Source organism: Ovis canadensis, chromosome 24, assembly GCF_042477335.2.
Source record: "Ovis canadensis isolate MfBH-ARS-UI-01 breed Bighorn chromosome 24, ARS-UI_OviCan_v2, whole genome shotgun sequence".
In the NCBI taxonomy this organism is placed as follows: Eukaryota; Metazoa; Chordata; class Mammalia; order Artiodactyla; family Bovidae; genus Ovis; species Ovis canadensis.
Genome location: NC_091268.1, coordinates 53,164,345 through 53,180,446, shown reverse-complemented (window position 1 = coordinate 53,180,446; position 16,102 = coordinate 53,164,345). Strand labels below are relative to the sequence as shown.

Below are 16,102 nucleotides of genomic sequence, written 5' to 3'. Positions count from 1 at the left end.
GAAAAAGGGGAAAAAGAAGAATGGAAACAGAAAATGCTGGAGGTGGTGGCAGAGCCCAGATCCACCCGTCGTCACCAAGTGAGCGGGCTGACTCACCTCTTCCTCCCCTTCAAAGTTCCCTGGTCTAGAAACCAGCAAGCACAGACTCAAGGCAAGACCAGGATTTTTACAAACGTCTTAAACAATTTATTAGTCTTATGTTCCAGTAAAATATTCACAGAACGTCAAAAGAATGGAATGACAGAGATGTAGCCGACTACCTTTAATTTCCCATAAATATTTAAAATCTAAAAACCTCAGGAATCATCAGACTGAGTAGAAATTTGACTCTTCAGAGCAAGTATTGCTTTACTATTGTCATTAATCCAGTCAATAATATGACCAATGACCAGCCGTGGGAAACAGCATGCCTGCCGAGTTGCTTTTTAAAAGTTTCGCGGAGCCCTTGTGAAGTCAATCCAGGAAGAATATGTTGTTGAACTGCGTTGCGCAAAGCTTCTTGACCTCTTCTGCAAAAAGGACAGAAAACAGTAAGAGAAGAAATTCTCACTTAAGAGGTTTTAGGATATAGATCGGTACCTTATTCTGATAATTCTCTGGGAATAAAGCTGGAAATTTAAATAAAGGTCTTCATCGAATGTGACCTTAAATCTTAGAAGCCTTGATATGTTTGTAAATCAAGAGAAAGATAAAAAGGCTTGACACACTGGAGACTTGATCACTATTTAACATCTCTTTAGGCCTGAGAGAGTTTGAGCCCAAAGTGCCCAGGACATCCATGCATTGGGGTCAGGAGTACAACTTCTGAAACCTCGAGGAATCTGGCACAAGCACACAAAACCTCTAGCGGCAGCCCTGAGTCGAGGACCAGGAGCCCCACAGAGGCATCACTCTTTGGACGTTACACTCGATTCCCATTTTCAATGAGGCGCGTATTAACCGCTGTCGTTCCTAATGCATCAGCTATTAACCCTAACCACTAGGCAACCAGGGATCTCCCAAAATGCACATTTTAATACACGGTGTATAAAGCCATTGGATTTTTTTTTTCCTTCAGCATTAGCGAAAATAATTTTCTTCTGGCCTGTATCAAGTTTCCCAAGAAACAGGCAAGGTTTTCACATACGTTTTTCAAGGAACTAAGTTACAGAAAAAGAGACCAAGTGACGGTTTCCTCTGAGCAACAGGGGCCTCTGCCTGAGAATCTGAGCAGTCATGCCCGCTCTGCGTACACGCTCCCAGCACACTGAAAAGAGAGTCTGTGAAACGTCAGTAGCATTAAAACTCTGCTCAAACACCACACCCTATTTACCATTGACTTCAATCAGGTTTGCATTTTTTTGATTCAAAATAACATACAGCTCCCTCTGGTCGGACTTCTTCCCGACAACCCAGTAATCGCTCATGGCTTTCACGATGATCTCTTCATCCTCGTCCACTCTGCAAGACAGGAGTGTCAGGACGCAACTGTTTATTTTATACACACAGCTGGACTGTGACAAAGATTCTGAAATAAGAAACAGGAAACCTGAGCGACTTGAAGTGGTCAGGGAGTCAGGCCCCTGTGAGTGACCAGCCACTCCTGGGCTTGATGACATTCGCCCTCTGAAGGGGCCTGGGATCACTTGGTGTTTGGAGCTGATTCTCACTAGAGAGCAGACACCTAACTGGAGAAGGGGTGAGAATTACCTTGTGAAATCACTATTGATGTCGCCCAGAATCTTCATTAGATCCGGATGGACAGATGTGAGTGACACGCTAGGTGTCTTCCTCATGTGAACTGTACTTTTTTCTGCTAAATTCATATGGTTGAAGTAGATAAACTTAAACTGGGGTTCTTTTTCAGACCTGTGAACACATGTTATTCAGATGGTAACATTCTGAAAGAACAATTAGACTGAAAAGATAGTTTCTGAAATATCATAGTATTACCCCAGCTATACAGCCACAGTGTCAAACCCCTGCGTGTATAATGGCTAAGGTGGTGTTTTCAACGGCTAGGCCTTCAAATCAAGAACCTCAGTTAAGACATAATATTCAGCAGTAACTTCTTGGATATCTGTGACGTATTCAATATGACTGAATTTCCCAGGGAGCTCAAGTATGCATTTTAAAAACCAAAAATATTTTAACTGTGATGATTTTCTTTCAAGTACAGTGTTTTATGAACGGTAGTCACTCAGTTATTTGCTGACTAAAGAAAAACCCGTACTGGCCCATGTCACAGCCAACTTCACCGGGTAAAACACTTCTGCACAGGAGGCCGAGTGCATTCTGTCTGCGCAAAGCCAAGCCCTGCTGACCACCACTGCCAGCGTGGACCTCACAGCCTGGGCGGGGCACGTGGGGAGGGGTGCACAAGGCCAAGACCAGGGGCGGAGCTGGCAGACCTGACCCCACGCACTCACCCCGCCATCGGGGAGGGCAGAGGCGATGCATTAAGACCCAGCCCCAGCCACCATCATGGGGCAGAAAAACCGGGGAACAGCTCCCCAGGAAGCCCTGCAGACAGGGCCAAACAGCACGTGTGTCATCTGGATGCAGAAAACACCATCCACGTTCTAAGTAAAAGCCACCCTGATTCACCCAAAGCCATTTAAATGCTTGAAAGTAACCAGGAAGCAAAGTACAAACCCAGATATTCTCTTGTTGATGTTAAACTGCTCACAGATGTCAGATGCCAGCACTGTGAGCTGGGGCCCCACGATGCTGTCCAGTCTTCGGCAGAAATCCAGTGTGGGCTGAATGGAGGCTACGAGTTAATTCAAGAAATACCAGTGAGTGTCAGGGGGCCAGGGGTTAACAAGCTTGATTTTCATTTCACTGTCTTAACAACAATATGCAAACTACTGATCTGGGAAATAAAACAATGAAATGATCAGAGCCCTCTGCCCTCCGAAACGGAAGAGACACAGGGCTCAGAATTGGTTATATTTAAGATGAAAAAGAGGCAAAGACTCATTGCACTGTGAACGTGGACTGCAGCACACCCTGCAGGGTAGTGAACTGACTGGCTGCCCTCAGTAAAAGGAAGGTCAAATACTTATTTAACAAACACTACAGCAGCACTCACGGGCCCAGTACCGTTGGTCCGCACAAGTATTACCTCTTAATTCTAAAGCTCCTTTGAGGTGGGTGTTCCCTGTGATCGCTTCATGGGCAAGAAGGCACAGAAGCAGGCAAGCTGAGACTTTAGTGGTATTAGAAACAGCTAGTGACGACAGCAGAGGCTCTCGATGGGCGACAGGGCTTAATGCGGCCTCTGTGTTGCTACGACAACATATCTATCATTCAGGAATGGAGGGGAGCAAAGTGTAAAGAGACAAGGCTTAGATACATGTGTGTACCTACCATCAATCATGAAGCACACAGCTGCACTCATGGCCTGGGATGAAAAGAAACCAAGATTAGGAAATGGTACAAAAAAAGAGGACTGAAATAACCACACACAGTGGCCTTGTTTGAATCTTTTTTTAAACATATCAACTTTCTAAAGACTTTCTAAAGTCAACTGAAGGAATCTAGATGGGGCTGGATATTAGATGATATTAAGGAAGTATTATTTATTCTGGTCAGGCATGATAATGGCAGGTGCTGATGTAAAAACAGACGCCCTTAGTAGTTAGAGGTGCAAAATGAACTCTGAGGGGAACGACAGGATGATTCAAAATGCTCTAACAAAAAATAAATAAATAAATAAAATGCTCCAACAAAAAAACAAAATGTGTAGAGGCGGGAGATATTATTACCATATTATGAATCAAGCTCTGTGATACGTACCTGGGTATTCATTATTCTAATCTGTGTGTGTGTGTTTGAAAAAACCCCCAGCAAATTAATGTCACTTGCCTTGCTTTTTTTATTATAGCAAATACTGCAGTTATGATAGAAGCAGCAGGAAACCTACAGCAAGCTAGATCATAAATAAAACAGCCAAAAAACATTTAAATTTATCAAAGTCATGTAATGGTGTTTAAAAAAAAAAAAGGTCAAAACAGAACATGTAGGCTTGGGACTTCCCTAGTGGTCCTGTGGTTATGAATCTGCCTTCTAGGGCAGGGGACAGGTTCAGGCCCTGGTCGGGGGACTAGGATTCCACGTGCCTTGGGGCAACTGAGCCCACAGGCTCTAGGGTCCGTGCTCTGTAAGCAGAGAAGTCTGTGAGCCACAACAAGAACTCAAGGCAGCTGGAAAAAGAGCATACAGGTTTGCGAGGAGAATGCAAAGGACTTCCTCCTCCGGCAACCACCGGGATTGTTCTAGATCAGATGGCTGCAGCACCACCACCTCTGGCTGTCGCGACGGATGGCTCCTCTTCAGCCATCGCCCCCACCCCCCGCCCGGTTTAAGCCACTCTAGTTCCTCCACTGGACAGTCACCTTACAGCCTCAGGCGGCTCAGTCCTCACGCCTCCAGTCACAGCCACTCTTTAATGAGGACATTAACCTCCCTGTGTCCTTGCACCTCTCCTTCTCAGACTTGTTCAGCTCTAACTTCATGTTCGCATGGTCAAAGCTAATGACATTTATGCTACTCTGTAAGTGAATGGTAATCATAATTTGCCCATGAAGAGGCTACAAACTGGGTTGCTTACAGGCCAGTTCCACCCAATATAGGTCTTTCTTTTTGTTTCAAGTCATTTTGACTTAGACGCCAACTAGTTTGCTACCAAAATCCCAATTTCCAGCCTCCCCTCAGGCATCTAGAGACCTGGGGCCACTGCTCTTCACTCCGGCCACTACCTGGCCTCCTTGGGACACGGGCCCCTCTGTGTGACACAGGGTCCCGAACCCCGACCCAGCTTGCCTCCCTTGTGTCTGTCATCGGACATTTGTGTGCCTGATCCCTTAGAGGTTTATTTAAAGGAAACAAAACAAAAAAAAATGGCCCTTTTAAAGTCTATTAAAAAAGTTGAAAAATTTCGAATACATTAAAAATGTACATGGAAAAGGTACACACGAACCCCAAGGACCATCACTTTCTCGACAACCGTCAACTCATGGATAATCCTGCCCAATTCACCGCCCTCATCTACATATTAATAATCTCTCTCCCCAGGGAAACATTGTAAGTGGAGAAAAATATAAAAAATAATCAAATTTCCAGAGGGAAATTTCCCTCAGGGCAGACAGCAGGTGGAGAAACACTTGTAAAAGGCAATCTACTACAACTTACTATTCTAGTCTTTTATTACAGCTGTGAACGCATATATTAAAAAAGAAGCAAGACCTCAAATCAGTAACAACCTTCAATCTTAAGCCCTTGGAAAAAAGAAGCGCAAACTAACCACAAAGCAAGCAGAAGGAAGGATGTGACGACTGGAATGGAAATAAACTGAAACAGAGAACAGAAAAACAAGAGGGAAAAATGAAACCAAAACACGATCCTCTGAAAAGATCAACCAAACTGAAAACCCTTTAGATGGCCCATCTGGACCCAGGAGAGAAAAGACACCCATCACTGAAAGGAGTGAGACGGGAGACCGCACTGCTGCCTTTGAAAGACCACAGTACAAGCCTATATGACATGACAACACTGAACACCAGCAACTTGAACAGCCTAAAGCAGACACATTCCTAAAAAGATACAACTGCTACAGCTGACTCAGAGGAAAAGAAAATCAGAGAAGACCTACAGGAAGTAAAGAGGCTGATTAATGATTTAAACACGCCCCCAGAGCAAGCCCAGATGCAGGCTTTGCTGTGACCAAACGCGAAGAATTCACACCTGTCCTTCAGAAAGCCTTCAAAAACAGGGTATCACCCTTATGCCAAAACCAGACGAGGAGAAGACTTCAAAACGAAAGAGAACAGACCAGCAACCCCCCGTGGCCCTGAGCTCAGGCAGGTCAGCTGGGCCTCTGGGAGGCCAGCTACAGATAGTCGGCCATGAGGGTGGTCAGCAGGGCCTGCATCCAGTCTCTGGACGTCACGGCTTGGGTGAGCCTCCCTGGAAGGCAACACGCCCCACGCTGTCACCTGTCACTGCTGGGAGAAACAGGTGCTGTACTGTCCGCATGACTGTCCAGAGGCCAGCTGGAAGCCTGCGCCTGGTCACGAAGATCAGAGACCCTCTGTGCCGCAACTAAGACCTGATGTAGCCAAATAAAAACCACCCAACCTAACATAAACATGGGGCTTCCCTGGTGGCTCAGTGGTAAGGAATCCGCCTGCAATGCAGGAGACATGGGTTCAATCCTGGGGTCAGGAAGATCCCCTGGAGAAGGAAATGGCAACCCGCTCCAGTATTCTTGCCTGGGCAATCCCGTGGACAGAGGAGCCTGGCGGGCTACGGTCCATGGGGTTGCAGAGAGTCTGAAACAACGTAGCGACCACACAATGTAAACTTACATCCTGATAAGACAGCATCCTGATGGAAACTCAAGACTATCCTTGTGAATTTGCAAGCCCACAGCTTTAAAATCAGAGCGGAGGCAGAATCCACTGAAGGGTGGGCAGGCATCAAACAACAGGTGGCAGCGGCCTTTACAGCCTGACCTGTCCACTGGCAGGACTTGTGAGTCATGGCCGCAGACAGTGACCCTCTCACAAATCATGGAGCTGTTCCACGGGGACTGAAAATAAACCTCTTACTCCAGAAAGCACCCATTTCGAGTTTTACAGCAATTAGAACTTGCGAGGACACTGTTCCAAGGATCATGTGAGAGGCCTGCACACCAACTGGTGTACCCGGTGGAAGCTGTGCCAGAAAGATCTACTTTAGCATTGATCTGTAACCGTGGAGCGAGAGACGACTCTTACCTTATAAACAATTAAGTGCAGAGCTTCGTAAGTGTCGTCTGTATTTACAAAAATTTTGGGGAATCTGCATTTTGCTTCTGGATCATTAAGGTTCAAGGGGCCAGTGAGAAATCTGAAAAGCAAGCACAGGGATGCGTTGATTCAGTCAGGCAGATATAAGCAGGACTATACAAACAGTGCATTGCTATAAAGGGTGGTAATACACACCCCCTTTTTTGGGGGAAGCTAGACACTACTTAGAAAACACCACATCAGAAAATAAAAAAAGGAATAGTTTTAATTCATTGCAGCCAAAAGGATTTCCTTTGCTGATTATTGTCAGCAAAGTAGCACAAAGGCAATTCAGTGTTTGTGATTTTATCTTTACCAGAAAAGATAATAAAATCCAGTACTGTCTATCAGAGGGCAGAAGTCCTACCTTCCATAGTGTTGGAGGTTTCCTGGCATTTCTGCCCTTATTGGAGAATCCCTTCCCGCCAACTGTAAACAGATTTAATATCGACATGTGACTTCTTAGATTTTCTATATTCAACGCTTTGAGAAACAGCATTCGTATCTACTGGTTGACTCCATGCCACGTATCTGTATCAGTTTCCCATATTCATCCCCACCAAAAAAAAGGGGTGGGGAAGGATTACAGAGGTACAAAAGGACTCACTGGTTTTAACCAGAACTTCACTGTACCCCAAGATCCACATATGGGCTTGACAGCAATAACCGAAAGCTGACGCGTGCTAGGCAATGACGTCAATTACTTAACTTCATCTTGTTTCACCCCTGTGGGGAATGCCCTCTCCCAATTTTCCAGAAGTGGAAACTCAAGTTGGAAGAAGTTCACCAATGCGCCCAGCTCCTGAGTGGAGGGGCCGGGTAGCAAACCCAAGCCTGTCTGACTTCCAAGTCCCTGCCTTTGGTCATGACGCTGTGGCTCCTTGTAGGTTTTTCTTTGTATCACATTCCTGTTTTCTTCTGCTGAAGACACACTATTTCAACATGTGTAGGAAATGAAAAAAAAAATCCAAATCTAACAGTCATGCTCGCTAAAGTTTATTCTAAAACTTTTTGATGTTCTTCTAGCCCAGGTAAGGTTTTAGCATACAACTTGAAAGACTGAAAAACACTGTGAAATGTGAGAGTAAGAACTCAAAGCTAACTCTCACAGATGCAGCCTGCACTGAGCCACGTCCTCCCGTGTCCGTGCACCCGCTGCCCCGTTTACGCTTCTGTTTTAGAAATCTGGCTCTTAGAAGTTTAATAAAGCAGCAAGAGAGTTTTCAGCTGCTACAACAGCACCGCCCCTCCATGGGAAAGTCTCCTGAGGGTCCTTCTGAGGGCGTGTTTGAAAGCAGGTGCTTTAGCATCAGGCGGACCCAGAGATCAAGTCCTGGCTCTGTCGCTTGCTAGGTGGGGGGCACTGGGTGAGTCATGGGAGCCCCTCAAGCCTGGGTCTCCTTTCTGTAAGATGGAGGTGAGGTCCCCAGCTCTCAGGATGTCATGAGACAATGCAAGTTTTCTGGGTACATATACTGTGTCTGGTGTATAGCATATACTCCAGCAACGTGAGCCACTGTATTCAAACCACCTAGAAGGGAAGTCAGGGCAGGACTGGGTCCTTCTCAAAACCTGAGATTTCTTATCTAAAAGATATCTTCCTGTTATTTCAAGTCATGGCCTTAAAAAAGAGAGCAAGGGAGAGTGTGTGTGTGCATGCATGCACCCTTGGGTCAAATGATAATTTCATGGCTTATGAATACTTGACCTAATTAAAGCTAAAAATGGATGCTTTGGGCAAAGCACTGTGGTATTATTTACAGTTTTGTGCAGCAAGGTGGGAGAATCGGTGCCAGAGTGGAAAAGCCAGGCAGGCAGTCTAAAATCAACTCGGGGCTGGATCTCCTGTTCGCAGGTGCAAAGACCACTGTTTTGTCCAAGGTCGCGGGCATTCCGAGGGCTCCCAGAACCCAGCCTAGAGATCCGGGTTTCCCTTACACCTCTGCAACTGCATCTGAACAAAATGCAGAAAAGCTGGCATACGTAGCTCTCCGTGCTCAGTGACACAAGAGGTTTCTACACTTGTGGATTCCACCTTATGCGGATTCAACCAACTGCAGGTTGAAAACAGGGAGGAAAAGCTTCACAGTTTCCAAAAGCAAACCTTGAATTTGCCACATGCTGGCACCTACTTATATAACGTTTACATTGTATCAGGGTTTTTCTTATTTTTTTGTATTGAGTATTATAAAAACCTAGAGACCATTCAAAGTACAGGGGAGGATGTGTGTGTGTGCAGCTCACATGCAAACACTAAGCCGTTTTATACAAAGGCCTGGAGCACAGGTGGGCCTGGGTGTCTGTAGGGGTCCTAGGAGCACTTCTGTGGCTGCCAGCAGACAGCTCCGTCACTGAACGTCACACTGACAGTGTCAACTGCAGATCAGAGCTGCCCCCACCACGCCCCTCCGCTCCCCTAAGCACCTATTTCTCCATCTGTCTCTAGAGATCAGTACCCCATCATACCTCAGGTTCGATATGCCTCGGGAACAGAGATGTGGTTAGGTATTTGTATAAAATCCTCATGTCGTCTTGCTCTAATCCACTCCTGCGACATCAGAAAAGTACTGTGTTAAAAGATTGGAATTGGTCTTCCGCCTGCCCACTGTTTTGTGATTAAACATCATCTCTGACTCTTTACATGGGATTATCCAGGGAGCATCAGCAGCTGATGGCCACTCTGCTCCAGGTACCAGATTTCTGGGCTATTGGTCACGCTTCCTCTCACCCACCACCCTGAATACAGTGCATGCTATGGACAAAGAACTCAGTCCTGTTATGTCTCAGACATGTATGTGGGTGTTAATTCTCTCAGTTTCAGAGTAGGCAAAAAGCAGGCAGAGAAAGAAACAAACTTTCAGGGAAACCATCCACTCTGAAACGAGACAAAAGTAAGTGGCATGTGGAAAAGTGCAGAGAATCCAGCAGGCGCTATTGGACTTGATCCAAAATCACTTTTTCAGGTAAGGATATAAACAATGAGTCTGTATCTGGGTTTTTTTTCCCCCCTATTAAATTGATATCTCCCTTGATAGAAACCAAGCCTCTGCGTGACACCCCAAGGCCCCAAGGCCCTCAAGGCCCTCAAGGCCCTCTCTTCTTTCCCAGGTAAGTCACAGGTTATGTTAGAAGCCTGGCCTGTCAGCACAGGAACACTCCCTGCCATCAACATTCACGGAGCACAAACGAGGAGCCCGAGACACAAACCCTCAAACAGAATGGCTCTGAGCAGGAGGGCCTTCAGCTGGCCCCGGCCCCAGGAACCTCAGGCTCATCTGGGGCAGACCCCTCTCAGCTGCAAACAGCTTGGCCCCCTAGACGCGGCTGGGGCCCCAGAGGGCTCAGGCACATTCACACAGCTCTTGCGGGGTTTAGTCTCTGGTCATTGAGAACATTTAGTAACAGTTTTTCTTTGCTTCTTGAGTAGCAACACTTTTATCAAAGAAATTATGTTTTTGCCCCTAGGAGACAAGACCCAAATATAGCTTGATGACAGCGGGTTAATTTCCTGACTTGATAGTACCTTTAACTTCTTGGATGTTTTAAAATACTAGCTTCTTTAAAAGAAACTATGAAAATCACATTTACTATACTGATTCTTTGAAGATGTTTTTGGAAAAATACCAAAATCAAAATAGGATTCTTAAACCTAACATTTTCTCCATCATTCATGGAACCAGTTTTAAACTCCCCTGCTCAGTAATTTTAAACAAAATTACCCTAATTTTGGTTTAAACAATCACTGCCTTATTTTGACAATATCTAGAAAGGCGCTTCCCATCCCACCCCACCCCCACCCCCGGCTGTTATTTCCAGTTTGACAACCTGCTATCAATCCAGTCACTGCTGTTTTTATGATCCTAAAACACGGGAGTACCTACCAGATGAGTTGATCATTATAGAGAAAGGCAGTGTACTTGACTATACTCAGGCTTTCTTCCATTCTGTTAATAAAGGACTGGATTTTCAAATAAGTCATTTTATCCAATGGGAAGAAGCTGATCCCACCAAATATGTCGAGTAGATCGCAGGACTGCAAATGCAATGTTTGCAAATACTGCAGGAAAAAATAAGGCATAGAACTTACTAACAGCACACAGAAGCTAGTACTCTGGCAGCTGAAAATAACAGGTCTTAATTTGAGGTACAAGTATACACTAGCAAATAGCACATTTACAAGATCAACATGGAGGTGAACCACAGGGAACTGGATATGGAATCAGTACCAATTTCAAAAAATTAAGTTCAAATGTAATTAGTGTCCTTTCAGCTTTGTATTTTCTCTCTGTGAGGTGTTTAATTCCTTATTAGTGCTGTTCAGATTAGACTGACCTCTGCACATGGTATTATGGACGAATTTATACTAAAATCACACTGGAAGGGCATGCAGTCAGTGATGGTGGACAGGAGAGGAATAAAGACGAGAACAGGAGCCAGGGGAGAGTCAGAGTCAACAATTATGATCATTAAAGTGAAGAGACAAACAAAAGTAATTCATAAAAACAAAATAATTCACAGACAGACATTAAAGTAGTATAGGGGGAAAGATCAGTTGAGACTCATTCCTCTAAGACAAACTGAATTTGACCAGGGATACTTCCCTGGTGGCTCAGATGGTAAAGAATCTGCCTGCAATGCAGGAGACTGGGGTTCAATCCCTGGGTTGGGAAGAGGCCCTGAGAAGGTAATGGCTACCTACTCCAGTATTCTTGCCTGGAGAATCCCATGGACAAAGGAACCTGGTGGGCTACAGTCCATGGGGTTGCAAAGAGTTGGACATGACTGAGTGGCCAACTCTTTCACTTTTTTCAGCATAAAATATGCAAAACTGAGAGAGAGAGAAGGAGAACAATGAAGGGGAGAAAAATCTGTGTTACAGCCGCAAACTTCACCTTAAGTCAGTACAGATGACGCCCGTTTAATGAACACAATTGATCCACGAGAATGTGTGATTTTGCTAATGAACCAATCTACCCCAAGGAAGTTTTCTTTGCTTTGGAGTAAGCCTGCACTGATAGACACAGGTGGGTCAAGGATGAAGCCAGAAGACATCTCCAAGGTGCTTTAAGGAGCTGTGCACAACTGGCAGGAAGCTCTGATTCACGAGTACAAACCTAGGGACTTCCCTAGCGATCCAGTGTTTGACTCTGGGTCTCCAATGCAGAGGGCATAGGTCTGATCCTTGGTTGGGGATCTAAGGTCCCATTTGCCATGTGGCAAAATAAATAAAAAAGAAAATAAACTTAAGGTTAAAGCTGAAAAAAAAAACCAAAACAAATACAAATCTATTTCCTCACTGGTCTGATTCTGTCCCACTATGCCTGAGTCTCCACACCAACTCCAATTTCTAGGTTTGTTTGTATGTGAGAAGCAAACTTGTCTGTATTTCTCTAACAGTCAGTTTGATAATTACCAAGATTACAAATAAAATTCTGAATACTTACTCGATGGAAGAATTTCTCTAATCTTTCTTTTAGGAGCTTGACACCTCCATCTTCCATGGCTCTCAGAAATGTACCATTAAAAAGCTAATGGTGTAAAAGATTAAGAAAAAAAAATTTTTGCCCTTCAATTTCCCAATATAACAAGTTCTTCATTTTCTTTTACATTATTTCTGCTTATTTCATCCCACAATTTTTTTGAATATAGAAAATATTTACATTAGAAAGTCTGAGTTATAAGTCACAAAATATCAAAACACTGTTAAGGGATAATGTAATTTTTGTAAAATCACCCAATTGTTCTGGGCATTTTTAAAAAATCTGAACTCATATCTAAGTTTCACTTTATATAAACAATATTGCTAGACTTCTTATATCATACTAATCTCTGCACTCTCTACTTTCCTTAAGAACATGGATTCTATCATTCACTGATGCAGATATACTCTTAGGACAAGCCGGGTAAGAGAAAAGGGCTCTCTCTGTACAGGCATAAACCTCAATGCTGCTTCACAGGCCCCATTATTTCTTCCCCGTAACACATAGTTACCTTACAGTCATGTAAAGAATTCAGAATTATTTTAAATGACCCACGTAAATCGGGGTAAGTGGCTAGACTCTCAACCTAGAAAACGTGTCGTGCTTACCTTGTACATGCTGTAGCACTGCTGGAGCACCGAACTATAAACCTTGTCCTACAAACAGCACAGAAACAGCACAGATCTCATTCGAGGGAAAGCAAGAAAATAATCAACTGCATAGTAAAGGTATAGTGACGCGTGGTAAAGCAACAGAATCTTCATACACATGGTCCTATAATAGTTGTGTGCTGAAACTAAGAGGTATTTAAATTCAATTATGAACCAGTAAGCCTAAGGAAAGCTATGACCAACATAAACAGCATACTAAAAAGCAGAGACATTACTTTGCCAACAAAGGTCCATCTAGTCAAAGCTACGGTTTTTCCAGTAGTCAGGTATGGATGTGAGAGTTGAACCACAAAGAAAGCTGAGCGCCAAAGAATTGGTAACTTTTGAACTGTGGTGTTGGAGAAGACTCTTGAGAGTCCCTTGGACTGCAAGGAAATCCAACCAGTTCATCCTAAAGGAAATCAGTCCTGAATATTCATTGGAAGGATTGATGGTGAAGCTGAAACTCCAATACTTTGGGCACCTAATGGGAAGAACTTACTCACTGGAAAAGACCCTGATGCTGGGAAAGAATGAAGGCAGGAGGAGAAGGGGACGACAGAGGGTGAGATGGTTGGAGAGCCATCACTGACTTGATGGACATGAGTTTGAGCAAGCTCTGAGAGTTGATGATGGACAGGGAAGCCTGGCGTGCTGCAGTCCATGCATGGGGTCCCGAAGAGTCGGACACGAGTGAGCGAGTGAACTGAACTGAAGCCTAGTTCGGCAATTCTCTCCAGTAACCTTGGCTGGAAAATCCCACGGACAGAGGAGCCTGGCAGGCTACAGTCCATGGAGTTGCAAAGAGATGACTGAGCAAACAAGTCTAATTTTTAGGAGGGCTTCAAACACAGATGAATAGAGGAAGGCAGTGGTAAGAGACGGCACATACATGTTTTCATAAGACTGTGCTCATGGAAACAAGCACAACATTCCCCTGGGCCGACCTTGAGAAACTTCTGCCAAAGTGACATAAATGAAATCTGAACACGTCAGTTACTCAAGATAGTAACAATTTTTTTTCCTAAAAATATGAAATAAAAAATGACACATTACCAGCAACTCCTCCTCTTGGTATTCAACAACTGGTTTTCCATCTTTACTTTGCTTTTCAATGATAGGATTCCGAACAACCTGCAAATTTTGATTTAAGGAATCAATTATATGTGTTTTTACATTTTCCCCTAACTTAAATAAACTTGAACACGTCCCAACACCAAAATTTCTTAAAGGAGCCCCCAAAAACAAATACACCAAACAGGAGTTTGATTTTTAAATTGCTACTGAATGTACTGTAACTCTCCTCTGACGCAATGACCAGAGGACTTCCTTGAATTCCTAACGGTAAAGATCACCCATAACTGTATAATACAAATTCAGAAAAGTGTACTGTATATGTAAATACCATGACCATCCAGAAATTTTCTTCTGGTTCATTGAAGAACTGTCTGTTCTTCTGCGTATGTAAAGATTTTGCAGGTTTTGATGGACTAAAGGTCCTAAAAAGGGTAAAAGAATGTTAGCGACAATCCCCCAACGGAAGTTTTAAGAATTCACTGAGCTCTGCAAAAGCACATTGAAAGGTATTACCTTGTAAACTGTACAATAGCTTCACATAATCCAACGTTTCTAATTTTTTCATTCTTTTCTACTTCATTTGGATAATAAAACAAAATTTTATTTTCCTCCTAAAGTATGAAGAGAGAGAACCACAACACTGACATAAGCATTTTTTCTGTCTTAGCTGTCGACAATACTTAGTGTCAACCTCTCATGTCATATGTGCTAGCTGGCAAGACAAAACAAAAGCCCCTTTTAGAAAAACAAAGATTATCTTCTCTTCAGGGTGTAACAAACGCCCACCTGCATGAAAGGCAATTGTGATATTTGGTAAGTCGTATGCCATCTGAACTAAATTAGACAACGATGCTGAAAACTCTCCACCTCTGGATTTCTTTCTCCATGCTAATCTGTAATACATCAGTGCTTGTAAGAAATAAGTGTGTGTGCATGCGCACAGACATACACCTCCCCACAAATTAAACCAGCAAGTTCACAAGCATTTGGACTGGCAGCCTTTAAAAAGACCGTGATTTCCTGCCAACAAAACTTGGCGCCGGACACCCTTTGAGGAAGTTACCGTCCCCACCTTGAAAAAGTAATGATAAAAAACCAAAACAAAACCATCCGCTCCCATCCGATTTAACTTACTAAATCGGAAAAAAAAAAAAAAAAAAAACTTTCCGAAGATCCGCCAAGCCTGCATTACAGGACTACCGTCTCCCACTCTTGTTCTACGTTTTTAGGCGGAGGACTTCCAGCAACAAAGACAAAAGCTCAACTTTAATCATCCAGGGTTGATGTTAAGAGAAGAGAGACTCCACCTGTGTGATTAGCCCGACGAACCTTCACCCAGTAAACAGGCACTGATCCGGGATCTGTAACCAGACCCTGCCCGCGTTGTCTGGGCCCTGCCGCACACCCAGCACAAAACAGTCCGGTAAAGGCCAGTCGGTAAGGGCAGATTGACAAGCGACGACCCCAGGCGCACCCCGCGGCTGCCCGGGCCGGACCCCATCCAGCAGCCCCCCTACCTGGGGCCCTCTGCCGCCCACGGACGCCCACGCGCGCCCCCGCTCCACTTACCTCTCCCTCGCGCGGCCCGAAGCGCGGGTTGTAGATGAAGAAGCTCAGCAGCGCCGGCGGAAACTGCTTCTCTTGGGCCGCTCCTGCTCCGGCCCCGGACGCCGCTGCCGCCATCCCGGCCCGGCCCCCCAGCCTCGGGAGCCTCCCTCGGCCCGCCCAGAGACAGATGCCGCCGGAAGACCGCACTTCCGCCTCGCTCGCCGTCCCCCCGGAAGTGGTTGCCGCCGGCCCGGAAGAAGAAGCCGCAGCCCAGCGTTCCCTTTCGGCGCACCCGGGTGGGTTCATTCCCGTTTGTGTTCTGGGTAGGTGTTTGTTCTGTCAATACTGTAAGAGTTAAGTTGAAGTGAAACCGTTTTTGTCTTGTTTCCTCGCCCCCCCCCCCCCCCACCTTAGATTTCTGCCCTGGCTGAAGGCGAGGGTTGCATTTTTGAAGAAAAATGAAATGGGCCCTGTTTGTGCGAAAGGGATTGTGAAGGTGCAATGGAAGGCCCAACGTTTGGGGTGGTAGTGTATT

The 16,102-nt window shown here is 44.8% G+C and overlaps 1 protein-coding gene and 1 long non-coding RNA gene across 4 annotated transcripts in view; one reads left to right on the top strand and one right to left on the bottom strand.

Moving 5' to 3' along the window:
• Window positions 1-163: 163 nt before the first annotated feature.
• On the bottom strand, window positions 164-15,805 carry CCZ1 (CCZ1 homolog, vacuolar protein trafficking and biogenesis associated). 3 transcript variants are annotated; one of them, XM_069569580.1, is made up of 15 exons: window positions 15,589-15,805; window positions 14,533-14,630; window positions 14,348-14,441; window positions 13,999-14,076; window positions 12,901-12,948; window positions 12,257-12,340; window positions 10,694-10,869; window positions 9,279-9,360; window positions 7,180-7,241; window positions 6,762-6,873; window positions 3,352-3,385; window positions 2,635-2,752; window positions 1,690-1,848; window positions 1,313-1,440; window positions 164-509 (listed from the first exon to the last, which is right to left on the bottom strand). In XM_069569580.1, the coding sequence occupies exons 1-15, from the start codon at window positions 15,700-15,702 to the stop codon at window positions 454-456; spliced, it is 1,443 nt and encodes a 480-aa protein (XP_069425681.1). In that variant the 5' UTR covers window positions 15,703-15,805; the 3' UTR covers window positions 164-453. The 3 variants fall into 3 exon arrangements, with proteins under 3 accessions (XP_069425681.1, XP_069425679.1, XP_069425682.1); XM_069569578.1 differs by having other exon boundaries at window positions 1,360-1,440; window positions 15,589-15,801; XM_069569581.1 differs by lacking the exon at window positions 14,533-14,630 and having other exon boundaries at window positions 1,360-1,440; window positions 15,589-15,798.
• LOC138428759 (uncharacterized) overlaps window positions 15,799-16,102 on the top strand; it is a 49,449-nt gene continuing 49,145 nt past the window's right edge. The window contains exon 1 of the long non-coding RNA XR_011252568.1: window positions 15,799-15,890. This is a non-coding gene — a long non-coding RNA (uncharacterized lncRNA). The remainder of the gene's footprint in view (window positions 15,891-16,102) is intronic.